The sequence below is a fragment of the Zea mays genome, chromosome 5 (assembly GCF_902167145.1).
Source record: "Zea mays cultivar B73 chromosome 5, Zm-B73-REFERENCE-NAM-5.0, whole genome shotgun sequence".
Lineage (NCBI taxonomy): Eukaryota > Viridiplantae > Streptophyta > Magnoliopsida > Poales > Poaceae > Zea > Zea mays.
This window is the reverse complement of record NC_050100.1, coordinates 218,068,928-218,082,836: the sequence shown is the minus strand read 5'-3', so window position 1 is coordinate 218,082,836 and position 13,909 is coordinate 218,068,928. Positions and strand designations below refer to the sequence as shown.

Sequence of the window (13,909 nt, the reverse complement as noted above, 5' to 3'; positions counted from 1 at the left end):
CTCTGCTACCACCACCACCTTCTTCTTCCCCTGTGCAAATCGTAACGGAAACGATCAAAGCTCTTTACGTGCAGTGTGCAACAAAAAGAGAGAGTTCGTAGAGCGGTAGGGGTATGAGGTAGCACGTGAAGCAATTCGCCGACACCCTTGCCCTGTCTGTCTACTGTCTTGCAGAGTATTGGCAAGGCAGGCTTTAGAGAAGTTTTTTTTTCTTTTCTGGAAGAAAGCTAGGCTGTGTCGCAATCTAGCCTATGAAGACCCGCCAGCCCGTCGGGGATTCGAGGCAGGCCGGAATCCAGCCAAATATTTTCTTTTCTGGAAGAAAGCTAGGCTGTGTCACAAGTCGATCCTATTTGGGCCAAAAGCCCAATTCCGGAGCCCACTTGACTGTTCGCGCCTTTCCCCAAACCGCCGCACGGATCACCCCTTCTCACTGCCTGTCCAGGCGCCGCCGCTTCGCCGCTGCCCGTTTCTTCGAACCACTCCGAAGCTGCCCCGCCATGGACAGCTCCGCCACTGACGGCGCGAGGCTACCGCCGCCAAGGGCCGGGAGTCGCCTCTGCGTCAGGTGCGGCGAGAGGAAGGCCGCGCTGAAGCGGCCCAAAACCCTAGAACAGGTGCGCCTGTCTCGACATCGTCACGCTTCCGTTGTAATTCGTTGTGGTGTTATAGTGAATTTCATTTTACTCGGGGTAGCTTAACTATAACAATTCACCGGCCCCTGATGTAATTCTTCAGGGGGTTGTAGAAGTGGTGTCCTTGTTGTGAAGAATTTTGTTTACATGATGTTTTACGCGGCTTGTGTGATTGCTGCAAATTAATGTTTCTTTGGACGTCTACGTTCTATCCTTATTGTGATATCTTGTTTTGTGGATGTTAGTGAATTCAGCGATGAGCTTAGATTTTTAAAGGAGTGTTTATGTGGATGCCACCATAAGGATATCCTTACGATGACATCCTTATGTTTCTTTAAAACATTTATTAGATTCTTTCTTTTAGATCTGTAGGGAATGCTTCTATATCATCTTTGAGGACGAAATTCATCAAACTATTGTCCAGAATTCTCTGTTTAAAGCTGGTGAGCGTGTGGCAATCGGAGCTTCTGGTGGAAAAGGTAAGTCCAGATTTGGACATGCCATCAGTTGGTAAAGAAGTAGAAGATAGTACTATTTATGGCAATGCACATCTTACTCGTTAGTTCTGCACATTTTAATTTCTTAAATAAATACATATGTTTTATAATACATTGTCGGCATACTGGGGAATGCCATACCACTGGTTGGTGCCAAGACACATTAAAAAATCCTGGTATGAAAAGCTACGATGGGGCCCACCATGCTGGGACCACCACTCTTGCCTCTCGAGGCCCTATTCCTTAGGGGCCTTCCTTGGCCCGGCCAGGGAAGGGGCTCAACACTGGTTAACTTGATAATAGGGCATCTCAAAGGAATGGCCACATGCTACTAAGTCACATGGAGGTATAGAGAGCCCAGAGCCTCCTCAGGCCTCAGGGCGCTCTAAGACTTGGGGCTCCTAGCACTCCGAAACAACCGAGCGTGAAATAACTAAGTCTCCAAGGAGCCTTGTGCTCTGGGGCGCTTGTTATCGATCTAGTCCCCCGGGTTCCCTCGTGCCCCGAGGCGTTATAAAGGATACAGGTACTCGGGGCAATCTGTCTCCTGAGTACTAGTGACACTTAGATGCTTTGGGACCTATGCTAGCCCCTGAGTACCTAAAAGTCCCGACCTCGCATCACGAAGGTGTCAGGGACTCGAAGCCCCGTGGGAACAAAGGACATAGAGTGGCTAAGTGTAATCATGCAACATGATAGAAGAATGTGACTAGGCCACCGAGGACATTATATGTGTGATATGCAACATTACATGCCTGACAAACGTGCTCTTGCCATGACTTAGGCTGCAGGGTACTTAAGATCACTATATTGTGCGTGCATCGAACATGTAGCCACACGTGTATTTTGTAGATCACTACGACTCGGGCCAGGTATTCTTGGAATCCATTTCATTAGGTGTCTAGCAAGTAAAATGAGTCCGCCTCTAAGATCACTCCGACAGTGGACTTGTGGGCCTTTGTCAGGGCCAGTGAAGGTTGTACCCTCGGCTACCGCCAAGAAACATTCAAGGATCCTGTTACGAGAAGCTACTGCGGGGACCACCATGATGGGAGCACCGCTCATTGGGCCTAATGGCAGGGAAGAGGTTTAACAATGAGTAACCACACACCACTAAGCCACATGGAGGTATCGAGAGCCTGGAGGCCCCCTCCGGCACTCTAAAGCTTGGGGTTCCTAGCGCCCTGAGACAACCTTGGGTGAAATAACGTGTCTCTGGGGAGCCTTGTGCCTCGGGGCGCTAGTCAACTATCTAGGATTCCACAGCCCCTTGTACCCCTGGACACCCATGAGGGTAAGTCCTCGGGCTTCGAGGCACTCATAACCCTATGGTTGTCTACAGTAGAACCCTTGCAACTTCGCACATGTGGAAAATAGGGAGCTCTAAGGCATTGAGCACATCTCTAGCAGAGCGCATATGAGGATTCGGAAAAAGGACTCGTACCCTAAATCTATTGATTCTCTCTCCTCGTATCTGTTTGGACGTTCGCATGCTTGCTCTACTGGAACATGCAATGTCTTTCTGTGCTCGCTTCCTTGTGCAACAACCTATTTTCCGCATCCGTGCTCGAGGGCTCCTGGAGGCAGCCTAAGTCCTCAGGGCTCCTTGTGCCCAGAGGCATTATGAAGTGTACGGATACTCGGTCAGTCTGTCCTTCGAGCACGAGCGGCACTTAAAGACGCTCAGGACCTTTGTTGACCCCTAGGTCACACCTCATATCGTGAAGGCGGTAGGGCCCCAAAGCATTTGGGGCCCGAAGCCTCGTGGGAACAAGGGACTCATAGTAGCTAAGTGCAATCCTACACCAAGACAGAAGAATGTGACTAGGCCCATCGGAGACCGTAAGACCTCGAGAAAGGGACCCACATCTAAAGGTTTGAAAACAAGTCCATAACATTAGCTTAAGTGCTTAACCGATAAGTCTCAGTAACAACACCTTAAATGCTTGATATACAACATTATAGGCCTGACAAATTCACAAATGTGTCGGTGCCACGACTTAGGTTACAGGGTATTTGAGATAACTATGTGGTACATGCATCGATCATGTAGTCACGCGTGCACACATACATGAAGTATTATCAAGTACAAATGGCTACTCCGTCTACTAATTACTATTACATCATACTGAGCGACATGGGCCCCACCGTTTGTAGATGCGACGTGTCATACCTACCTCTGCGCCCTGCCGTAGGTGTGATAGCCGTCTGGAGAAAGACCTCTCTGACATTGTACCACGACAAGGGGCATGGGCCCCGGTGTTAGAATACCCGTTTAGGGTTTGGGGTCTTCCCCGTGTAATGTCCATCTCACCCCTCTGTAATGGGCCTGGCCCAGTTTACTCAGCCTATTAATATATCACTCAACCCCTGTTAGGGTTAGGGTTTTACAGTCCAACATGGTATCAGACTAGGTTTACGTTTTTTCCTCTCCACCTCCTAGCCGTCGGCCCCCAGCCGCCGGCCTCCCTCCCGCCGTCGGCCCCCAGCCGTCGGCCCATCTCCCTGTAGCCGCCGCCCACCAGGGCTGTTGCCCCAGCCGCCGCCAGGGAGTCAGCACCGAGGAGCGCGCCAAGGTGCCGGTTGCGCTCGCGGCGAGGGGCCTGCCCGCCTCTGCCAGGGCTGAGGCTGAGGCCGGTTGCGCCCTGGGGTGCCCTCGCCTAAGCCGCGCCGATTCGCGCCCAAGCCACGTCGTCGGGAGCCGACCGGAGCCGAGGCCGAGGACCGCCCAAGGCTGCGTTGGTCCTGGCTGTCCCGCCCCCGCTCTTGGCCCGGGACCCCGGGTTCTCCTGGCCTGCCGTTCGCGGATCTCGAGCCAGATCCTGCCCCAGCCGCGACCGCGCTGTCAGCAACCTGCTGGCGATATGGATTGCTTCAACTCAGGACTGGTAGCGATTACAGCAGGAGGTAGAAGAACTAGTAGCAATTACAGAGAAGAAATAGAGGAAGACAATATAGAACTAAAATAGCTGGATAAGGAAGAAGAACACATTTCATTTGTTTCTGGATATCCCCCTCTTCAATTGTTGTTGCTCATTATATATCCCCTCAGCTAGTTGGGCCTACGTATACCAAACGGGCCGGGTCCCTCACATTCCCCCCTCCTTAAATAGCGGCTTGCCCCCAAGCCACTGATAGTGTAGCCCTTTTCATTGCTGAACTGGTCACATGTGATGGTCTATCTGGCATGTGTTGCTTTGCTTCCAGACATGGACGTGGCAAGGGTTCTGGTCTTGTAGCAGCAACTCTTGTAACACAGGAACAAGTTCGATACCAAATGCAACTCCTTGAGCACCTACAGTCCTAAGATCAATCATAGGAGTCCAGACTTGAACACCATCTTCCAGTATCACAAACTTCACCTTGACGTCTGTTACTCCTTCCCTCACTGCAACATGGATGTCATCAAGTTCTGACTCATCTCCTTTCGCTTTCTCATTCATCAAACTGCGAAACATATCAATTGGAGACAGGATGTCCTGCCTCTCAAACTGTATAGGTGACGGCCATGGTTGCCCAACTCTTGCAGCTTCCTCAGGATTCTTGGAAAAGTCAAATGGAGCACCACCAGCAATGAATTGGAAGAGCTGAACATCCCGTGTGTCTCTCAGCTTCAAAGGGCTATAGGTGACAGTATTTCCCTTGGCCTCTGGCTACACTATCCTCTTTTCACGTAAGAATTCCGGTGCATCACAGACTCTCCCAGCTTGGCATAAGCCACCAACAATTGTGTTCATCGTGATAACACTAGGTGGCACACCCTCCTTCATTCTCACCACAATTTGGCAAACCATAATCCGCTCATCCCCGAACACAACTCGGATGATTCCAATATTTGTCTCATCCGATGCACCATGAATCGTTGTCTCGGAGGCTTTGGCAAACACTAGGCCATGTAATGTACTGCCATAAAAGTTGAGCCCCCGAAATCCCCATAAGCAAGCAATGCTACCAAGACCCACTCCAGCGTGCAAACTCTGCAATGAATTGGGTGGTGGCCATGGGCTTTTCCAACATAGAGTGGTGAGAATTCCTAGATTCCATGACTTAAGAAAGTTACTTTCATAATTTTTCCAGTGCTCGTTGAGGAAGTCCATTGTGTAGGCGTCAGTTTCCACATTCAGTTCCCACAACCTAGGCTCCTCTGCTGTAACCTGACTGAACATCTCACTGCAAAGCGCTTTCTGATTGTGAGTACCCGAGTTGATGATGAGAAAGCAAGCATGGTGGAATATGGATATACCCTCCCTCTGCACTATGTTCCATCCCGGCACCGCAACATCCAACAACACATCGACTAGATGGTCGTCCAGCACTGCGACCTGCACGAAGACACCAGGTGCTACATCTCCCTTAGTCAGCATTTCATCGAACACCTGGTCCAGCTTCCCGTGCTCTGTGATTTCGCCTGGAAGGTATTTCTCGGGCAGCGCTCGCAGCATCGACGCCAGCTCATCCTTGCTGATGCACCCGAAGCGGTCGACGTTGTACATCTTGGAACAGAGCTGGAGCACTTCGTCGCCGTGGAAGTTGCGGAGGCTGGACAGCCCATCCCTCACGTCCACCGTGCCGTCACGGTTGTTGTCGAACAGGTCGAACACGCGCGGCGCCAGTGGGCTCAGCGCCTCTAGCTTCATCGCCTTCAGCACCTGCTCGAACTTCGCCAGCGTCGCATTCTCGCCGTTGGCGCATATCCGTGCAAAGTGAATCCGCAGGTTGTCGAGCTCCTTCGAGCTCAGGTCATGCCGTCCCACCGTGCTTATGGTCATGCTCTTGACGAACTCACGGAGGTCGTCGGTGATGCCGTAGAGCTCAAGCTCGGCCGCTTCGACCTGCCCAGGCCACCGCTCAGCCCGCGACCTTCCTCGCGCGCCGGACGCCGCGCGACGCGCGCGAGCTCCCGGAGCCGCGTCCAGCGCCCTGCTCCGGCGCCCCGAGCAAGCGGCCTGCGGGCGCTGTCTCTCCTGCAGCGCCGTCGCTCAGCACCTCCTGCCGGCGCGGCCCTCTGCAGTGCCCGCCGCTTCTCCGTCGAGAAGGCCTCGCCGGAGCAGCCTGCTCCCCCTGCGCGCCCTCCTGCAGTGCCGCAGTGGGTCGGCCTGGCCGGGGCAGCAGTCGTGACCGTGCAGCCCGTTCACCCCTTGTGCGCCCTGCTTCTGTGACACAGTGGCCATCCGCGCCCTCGGCTTCACTGCGCCGGTTGAGCTCCGTCCCGGTTCCATGGCGTCACCCCCGCCACACATGAGCTTTGCCTCGCCCGCCACTTCCTCCCTGTCTTCGCCCGTTTCCGTCGGGATGGCTGTGCGCGTCCTTCTCAACGATGGCCAGCTTGTCCGGGGCACCTTCGTGCACTTCGATCCCACCATGAGCCCTGTCCTTTGTGACTGCGTCGAACTCCACCCCCAGGCCGGCCGTCATGTGTCCGGACCCCTTGTCTTCCCCCGTGCAGTGATCGCCTCCCTGGCCATTGAGCCCTCGTTCCCTCCCTCCCCTCCCAGTAACCACGTCAGAGCTCCTCCTCTGGCTCTATCCGCGCACCCTACGGCCTCCCCACTATCTCCCTCTCCCACCGATTGGGTGGTCGACTCCGGGGCCTCCTTCCACACTACCCCCACAACTAGTTCGTTATTCCACCCCCATCCACCACACCCCTCACTTCCTTCCTCCATCGTCGTTGGCAACGGTTCCACCCTCCCGGTCACCTCAGTAGGTGCATCAGTCTTTCCAGGACCATTCTGTCTTAACGACGTCCTTGTTGCTCCCAGACTGACTCATCCCCTCCTCTCGGTTCGTCGCTTCACTAGTGACAACCAGTGCTCTATGGAGTTCGACCCTTGGGGTCTCACCATACGCCACCTTCCCACACATGCTGTGCTCGCTCGCTGTGACAGCTCCGGCCCCCTCTATTCTCTTCACTTGCCCTCCACTCCCCACACCAGAGTAGCCTCATCTCCTGTACTTACTACTACCACCACATCACATGCTCTTGCTACTACCACCACCTCCTCCGCCATTTGGCACCGTCGCCTCGGGCACCCTGGACCTGACGTCATGTCCCAGCTTTCCGGTCACTCCGACATATCATATACTCGGGGCTCTTCTGAGCACCTCTGTCATGCTTGTCAGCTCGGCCGTCACTCCCGTCTTCCTTTTTCCACTTCCACGTCCAGGGCTGTTCAGGCCTTTGATCTTGTCCACTGTGATCTCTGGACATCTCCTGTCCTTAGCCTCTCCGGCTACAAGTACTACTTGGTCATTCTGGATGACTACTCCCATTTCCTTTGGACTTTCCCCCTTCGGCTGAAGTCCGACACGTTTCCCACCCTCACTCACTTCTTCGCCTGGGTATCCACCCAGTTCCGGCGCCCGGTCCGTGCCCTGCAGTGTGACAATGGCCGCGAGTTCGACAACAACGCCTCCCGCTCTTTCTTCGTCACTCACGGCGTCCAGTTGCGTCTCTCGTGTCCCTACACCTCTGCTCAGAACGGTCGGGCCGAGCGCATGATTCGCACCACCACCAACATGATCCGTTGCCTTCTCTTTCAGGCGTCTCTCCCTGCCACCTACTGGGCAGAGGCCCTTCATACCACCACGCATCTCCTCAACCGTCTTCCCTCGAAGGCAGTGAGCCACCCTACACCTCACTTCGCCCTGTACGACACAGCCCCTTCCTACGACCACCTGCGCGTGTTCGGCTGTGCCTGCTACCCCAACATTTCCGCTACCACCCCTAACAAGCTTTCTCCTCGCTCCACTCGCTGCCTCTTCCTCGGCTACTCCCCTGACCACTAGGGGTATCGGTGCCTGGACCTCACCTCCCACTGCATCATCATCTCTCGTCATGTCGTCTTCGACGAAGATGTGTTTCCCCTTGCAGGCTCCACCCCACCCACCGATCTTGACTCCCTCCTCGAGTCCGACCCAGTTCCCCCCACCCCGGCGCCCCGTCTTGCGCCGTTACCTGCTCCTCGTGCAGCCACGACGCCACAGCTCGCGCCCATCTCCGCGCCACGCGCGGCGCCGTCGACCCCGCATGCGCCACGTGCGGCCACGTCGATCATGCCTGCGCCACGCGCGGCCCTGTCGACCACGCCTGCGCCACGCGTGGCCCCGTCGACCACGCCTGCGCCACGCGCGGCCCCGTCGACCACGCCTGCGCCACACACGGCCCCGTCGACCCCGCCTGCGCCACGCGCGGCCCCGTCGACCCCGGCTCGCTTCGCCAACCCCACGCTCGTCTACCACCGCCGCGGCCACGCCACTACCTCCGCGCCCCCCGACTCGGGCCCGTTGACGAGCGCGACCCGCTTCACCGACCCCGCCGTCGTCTATCACCGCCGCGAGCCGGCCACACCCGCCGTGCGCTTCGAGCCGTCCGTATACCACCCGGTCGCCATCCACCGCGACCCCGGACACGTCCACCCGATGGTGACTCGGCGCGCCGCTGGCGTTCTTCGCCCCGTCGACCGGCTGATCCTGGCAGCTGATACGTCCAGCACTCCACCCGACGCTTCCCCGGTGCCCTCCTCCGTTCGCACTGCCCTCGCCGACCCACATTGGCGTCGTGCTATGGAGGAGGAGTACGCGGCCCTCTTGGCCAACCACACCTGGGACCTGGTGCCGTGTCCACCAGGCACCAACATGGTCACCGGCAAGTGGCTATTTCGCCACAAGCTGACCTCGGATGGCTCCCTCGACCGCTACAAGGCCCGTTGGGTCCTTCGGGGCTTCACACAACGCCCCGGAGTGGACTACGACGAGACCTTCAGCCCCGTCGTCAAGTTCGCCACTGTTCGCGCCGTCCTCTCCCTCGCCCTCTCCCGCGACTGGGCGATCCATCAGCTCGATGTCAAGAATGCCTTCCTCCACGGCACTCTGACGGAGACAGTCTACTACAGCCAGCCCACCGGCTTCGTCGACGCTGACCGCCCGGATCTGGTCTGCCGGCTGAACCGGTCCCTGTACGGCCTCAAGCAGGCGCCACGGGCTTGGTACAGTCGCTTCGCCTCCTACCTGGCCTCCATCGGTTTCGTTGAGGCCAAGTCGGACACGTCCCTGTTCATCTACCGGCGCGGCGACGACACCGTCTACCTCCTTCTCTACGTCGATGACATTGTGCTCACGACATCCACCACCGACCTTCTACACCGCACGATCGTCGTCCTTCAGCGGGAGTTCGCGATGAAGGACCTGGGGCCCCTACACCACTTCCTCGGCATCACCGCCGAGCGCCGGTCCCAGGGTCTCTTCCTCCACCAGCGCCAGTACGCCATCGACATCCTGGAGCGGGCTGGCATGTCTGACTACAAGCCCTGCTCCACGCCTGTCGACACTCAGGCGAAGCTCTCTGAGGACGACGGGCCTTCGGTCGCCGACGCGACGTCCTACCGGAGCCTGACCGGCGCGCTCCAGTACCTCACCTTATCCAGGCCCGACATCGCATACGCCGTCCAGCAGGTGTGCCTGCATATGCACACTCCGCGGGAGCCCCATCTCACCGCGCTCAAGCGGATTCTGCGCTACCTCCGCGGCTCCCTCGACTACGGCCTCCTTCTCCGACCATTCCCGACGTCGGAGCTCGTGGTCTACACCGACGCTGACTGGGCTGGCTGTCCCGACACGCGCCGGTCCACCTCCGGTTACGCCATGTTCCTGGGCGCCAACCTCTTCTCTTGGGCCGCCAAGCGTCAGCCCGTCGTCTCTCGCTCCAGCGTTGAGGCCGAGTACCGTGCCGTGGCCAACGGCGTGGCAGAGGCCTCCTGGCTGCGCCAGCTCCTCCACGAGCTCCACAGTCCCCTTCAGCGCGCCACCCTCGTCTACTGCGACAACGTCAGCGCGGTCTACCTCTCCACCAACCCCGTGCAGCATCAGCGCACGAAGCATGTGGAGATCGACCTGCACTTCGTCCGCGAGCGTGTCGCTGCCGGTGACGTTCGGGTTCTCAGTGTCCCCACCACGCTGCAGTTCGCCGACATCTTCACCAAGGGGTTACCGTCGAGTGTATTTTTAGACTTTCGATCCAGTCTCAACATCTGTACGGGATAGAGTTGTGACTGCGGGGGGGGGGGGGGGTGTTAGAATACCCGTTTAGGGTTTGGGGTCTTCCCCGTGTAATGTCCATCTCACCCCTCTGTAATGGGCCTGACCCAGTTTACTCAGCCTATTAATATATCACCCAACCCCTGTTAGGGTTAGGGTTTTACAGTCCAACACCCGGTAAGACACCAAGAACACCATAAGAATGGGGTAGTTGTGTCTTAGCCGGTAGAATTCGAGGTTCATGCAACCTCTCCTCCCTTGCACTTTAAAAGGGAGGGGTTGAGTAACGTTTTAGAGGGTTCACATATTGGATATTTTTCGAACACTTTTGCACTAGAGTTCTTTTAGTAGGCTGTCATAATGGTGGATTAGGATCATTAGTCTAGAACTCCCACCATAATCAAAAGGTGAGGGAGAACTAGAAGGTCTTGATGCTCACTGGTCTTTGAGCTTGTAATCTTTTCCTTCTTTGTGTTCATCAATCAATGAGCAGCAAAAGGACGTAGGGTATTACGTACAGTGTGGTCTGAAACTCTCATTGCCCGCGTGCTGGCTCCCACTCGTGGTCAGGTTCAGCATGACCATCAACCTGTGTCGTCGTCCCTTCTAACTCTCTTTCTCTCTCTCTGGTACTCTTTGTACCCTATTGTTGTTACACAATGACATACATCTATTCTCTTCTGGAAATAACTACTAAACCACATAGCAATATGGAAGGTGGTTACAGTATTTTTTGGAGCATTATGGCTGTGTGTCTTTGATCTATCCAGTATAAGGTTTCATAGGTTAAGTGCCATTCTATTATGGTTCATGAGCGTTATTAAACCCTTCATAGTAGTTATTACTGTGCCATTTGAGTTTAGCCACAGTACAAAGGACAGCTTTTTATGTATTTATGGTTAAATACGACATGCTTCTTTCTTGTTAAAATATGCTTGATCTTCCTGCAGATTCCAACACTTCTATTTCTGTAATGCAGATTCAACCGTGCTTGCATATGTGTTATCGGAGTTAAACCGTCAGCACAACTATGGTCTTGATTTGTTCCTTTTATCTGTCGATGAAGGAATCACAGGATATAGAGATGACTCACTAGAAACTGTTAAAAGGAATGAAATACAGGTCTCCCGGTCACAGACACACTTGCTCAGTTTTCTGGAAGCTCTGACTTTAAATATTTTAGTGTGTGGTATTTGGATTCAGTGAGTTTCACTATTCCCTGCTGCAGTACGGCCTGCCACTGAAGATTGTTTCCTATAAAGATTTGTATGGCTGGACAATGGATGATATTGTCAAAGCAATTGGTCTAAAAAACAATTGTACTTTCTGTGGAGTTTTTCGACGTCAGGTACTCTTTACTTGCAAGCCTTTCACATGTATCTTTAATTCTTCACTCCATCTTCACAGACAATCCTTTTCTATGTAGGCACTAGATCGAGGTGCTGCTCTCCTGAAAGCTGATAAGATTGTAACTGGGCATAATGCAGATGACATTGCAGAAACCGTCTTGCTGAACATTCTGCGTGGTGATATTGCAAGGTATATGTTGCTTGTAGGATATGCTGTTTCCAGAGTTCAGTGTTCATACTTTTGGTTGACTTTTTATGACGTGTTGCTCCTGCATTATAGGTTAAGTAGATGTACCTTTATAACTACTGGTGAAGATGGGCCAATACCAAGATGCAAGCCCTTCAAGTATACCTATGAGAAGGAGATCGTTATATATCCTGTCTATGAAATATCTTATATTTTCATTTTTTTACTATGTTGACTTCATTTAATATATTTTAAATCCTTAACTGCATGACACGTATGCATACTTCAAAAAGCTGGATTACTTTTCCACAGAATGTAATGTCTGGATCTTTTTTCTGTTCAGTTCTTTTCATTTTTTCCCGCATTGAAGGAGACCACTTTATTCCAATATCAGAAAATGCTAGGATGTCACTTGAATCAAAATATAGGTCTCAAACATCACTGTCAGCTCTACCATTTATAGGTTATACTGTGTTCTCTTCCACTAAGACCGTAAACTTAAGTGCACTTCTGCTCAACTTCATTCCTCCAAACGTAACGTATATCAGAAATATATTAATTCTATTGACCTGTGCCACGATTCTGTTAGAATTGAGAATGGGTTAATTTGGCTATATCATGATCCAGGCATCTATTCACCAAATGCATACCGTGGTTTTGCTCGTGAATTTATTAAAGATTTAGAAAGAATGAGGTAAATACTGAATTTTCTCCATATATATATTCAATGGATGTGTGCATGTTCTTTTTCAGCAGCCTTGGCTCAGTAGACGATGAATGTTGCAGGCCTAGAGCTATACTAGACATCATAAAATCCGGTGAAAATTTCAGAATCTCCACAACAACAAGGATGCCAGAGCAAGGAACGTGTGAACGATGTGGCTACATTTCTAGTCAGGTATCGTCATGAAATTAGTTGAATTCTTACTATGCATATGGAACATGAATAGTCGAACACCGCTTTTACTAAGGCACTTCATAAAGCTGTTAGTATAATTGAACATCAGTACACACGGTAAGGACTAATTCCACTGAAATAGCTTACACATGCATTAGTGCTTCAAGATGCCGTGATTACTCCCAAACCTATTTGGGACACGACAATGTGCCGCGGGTCCTTTGCTTTGTATGCATGGCTTATACTGATTCTTTACTCAAGATTTCGAACTGCATTATTTTGCTTTGTTATTTTAAATTCTTAACATTTTCTGTGGAAGTTACTGATCATTTGATGAACCTCTGCTGGGACAGAAATTATGCAAAGCATGCGTCTTGCTGGATGGATTGAATCGAGGCTTGCCGAAACTAGGCATTGGAAGTACCAAAGCAGGTGCTAGAGCTGACAGTGATGGTAAGCAACGCACCAAACGTTCAGAGAGGAATACATCGAGTCTACAAGGGAAACATGGGAACTTCGATTTCTAGATCTCTACTGCTATTTTTCTCCAAAAATTGTAATAAATTTTGATAGTCATTGGTCATTTAGTGGATTTTCTTCTAAGCCACTGTTGTTTATCTGACTTCATTCTGCAGTCGTGAACCAAAAGAAATTATGTGGCCACAATTTTGACGCCATCTTTAGTTTGCTTAAATCCCAAAAACTGCCATGCTTTTGGCGATACATAAGAACGTCTTCAACAGATCCCAATAATCCTAATTCTGAATCTTAATTTAAGGAAAAAATGAAAAATAACACTCCAACAGATTTCTATCAACCCTCACTTCCGGCCTGCTCTTCCCCTGTTCGGCGGACGAGCGGCCTGCCCTTAAAAACAGTTGAGGGTGGTTTGATTTATAGAGACTAATTTTTAGTCTCTAAATTAATAAATTTAAAAACTAAAATTATATTTTAGTTTTTGTATTTAGTAATTTATAGACTAAAATTAAATAAAATATAGGGACTAAAAATAGTCCATAAAATCAAACACTCCCGAAGTAGCCTTGCTAACCCGATGAAACTCACCCAAAACCCATTGTAAATGAGTTATTTTCTTCAACTCAACCTGCCTAATAATTTAACTAAATAACCCACCCTTAGCTAGTGGTTTAAACCCATTACCTAAACCTATGGAATATCTATGGAGAATTTTTATGTTCATTAGAGTGAATTCGCTACCATGTTCTACCTTTAAGCTTTTCACAAAGTTAATTGATTTTTTAGAAATAAGTAAGAATGATCATCTACTAATTTATGTCCAATTCATA

The 13,909-nt window shown here is 51.9% G+C and overlaps 1 protein-coding gene across 1 annotated transcript; it reads left to right on the top strand.

Moving 5' to 3' along the window:
- The first annotated feature begins 432 nt into the window (after nt 1-432).
- Nucleotides 433-13,266, top strand: LOC100193637 (Cytoplasmic tRNA 2-thiolation protein 1). The gene is made up of 10 exons (NM_001138736.1): nt 433-617; nt 1,000-1,114; nt 11,148-11,290; nt 11,397-11,516; nt 11,595-11,707; nt 11,798-11,890; nt 11,979-12,019; nt 12,332-12,398; nt 12,491-12,602; nt 12,956-13,266. The coding sequence occupies exons 1-10, from the start codon at nt 501-503 to the stop codon at nt 13,127-13,129; spliced, it is 1,095 nt and encodes a 364-aa protein (NP_001132208.1). The 5' UTR covers nt 433-500; the 3' UTR covers nt 13,130-13,266.
- The last annotated feature ends 643 nt before the right edge of the window (nt 13,267-13,909 follow it).

Coding starts and splice junctions, on each gene's coding strand:
- LOC100193637 (NM_001138736.1), top strand. CDS start 501: ATGGACAGCTCCGCCACTGACGGCGCGAGGCTACCGCCGCCAAGGGCC. Junction 1,115..11,147: donor CGGAGCTTCTGGTGGAAAAG/GTAAGTCCAGAT, acceptor TCTGTAATGCAG/ATTCAACCGTGCTTGCATAT. Junction 12,603..12,955: donor GTGGCTACATTTCTAGTCAG/GTATCGTCATGA, acceptor CTGCTGGGACAG/AAATTATGCAAAGCATGCGT.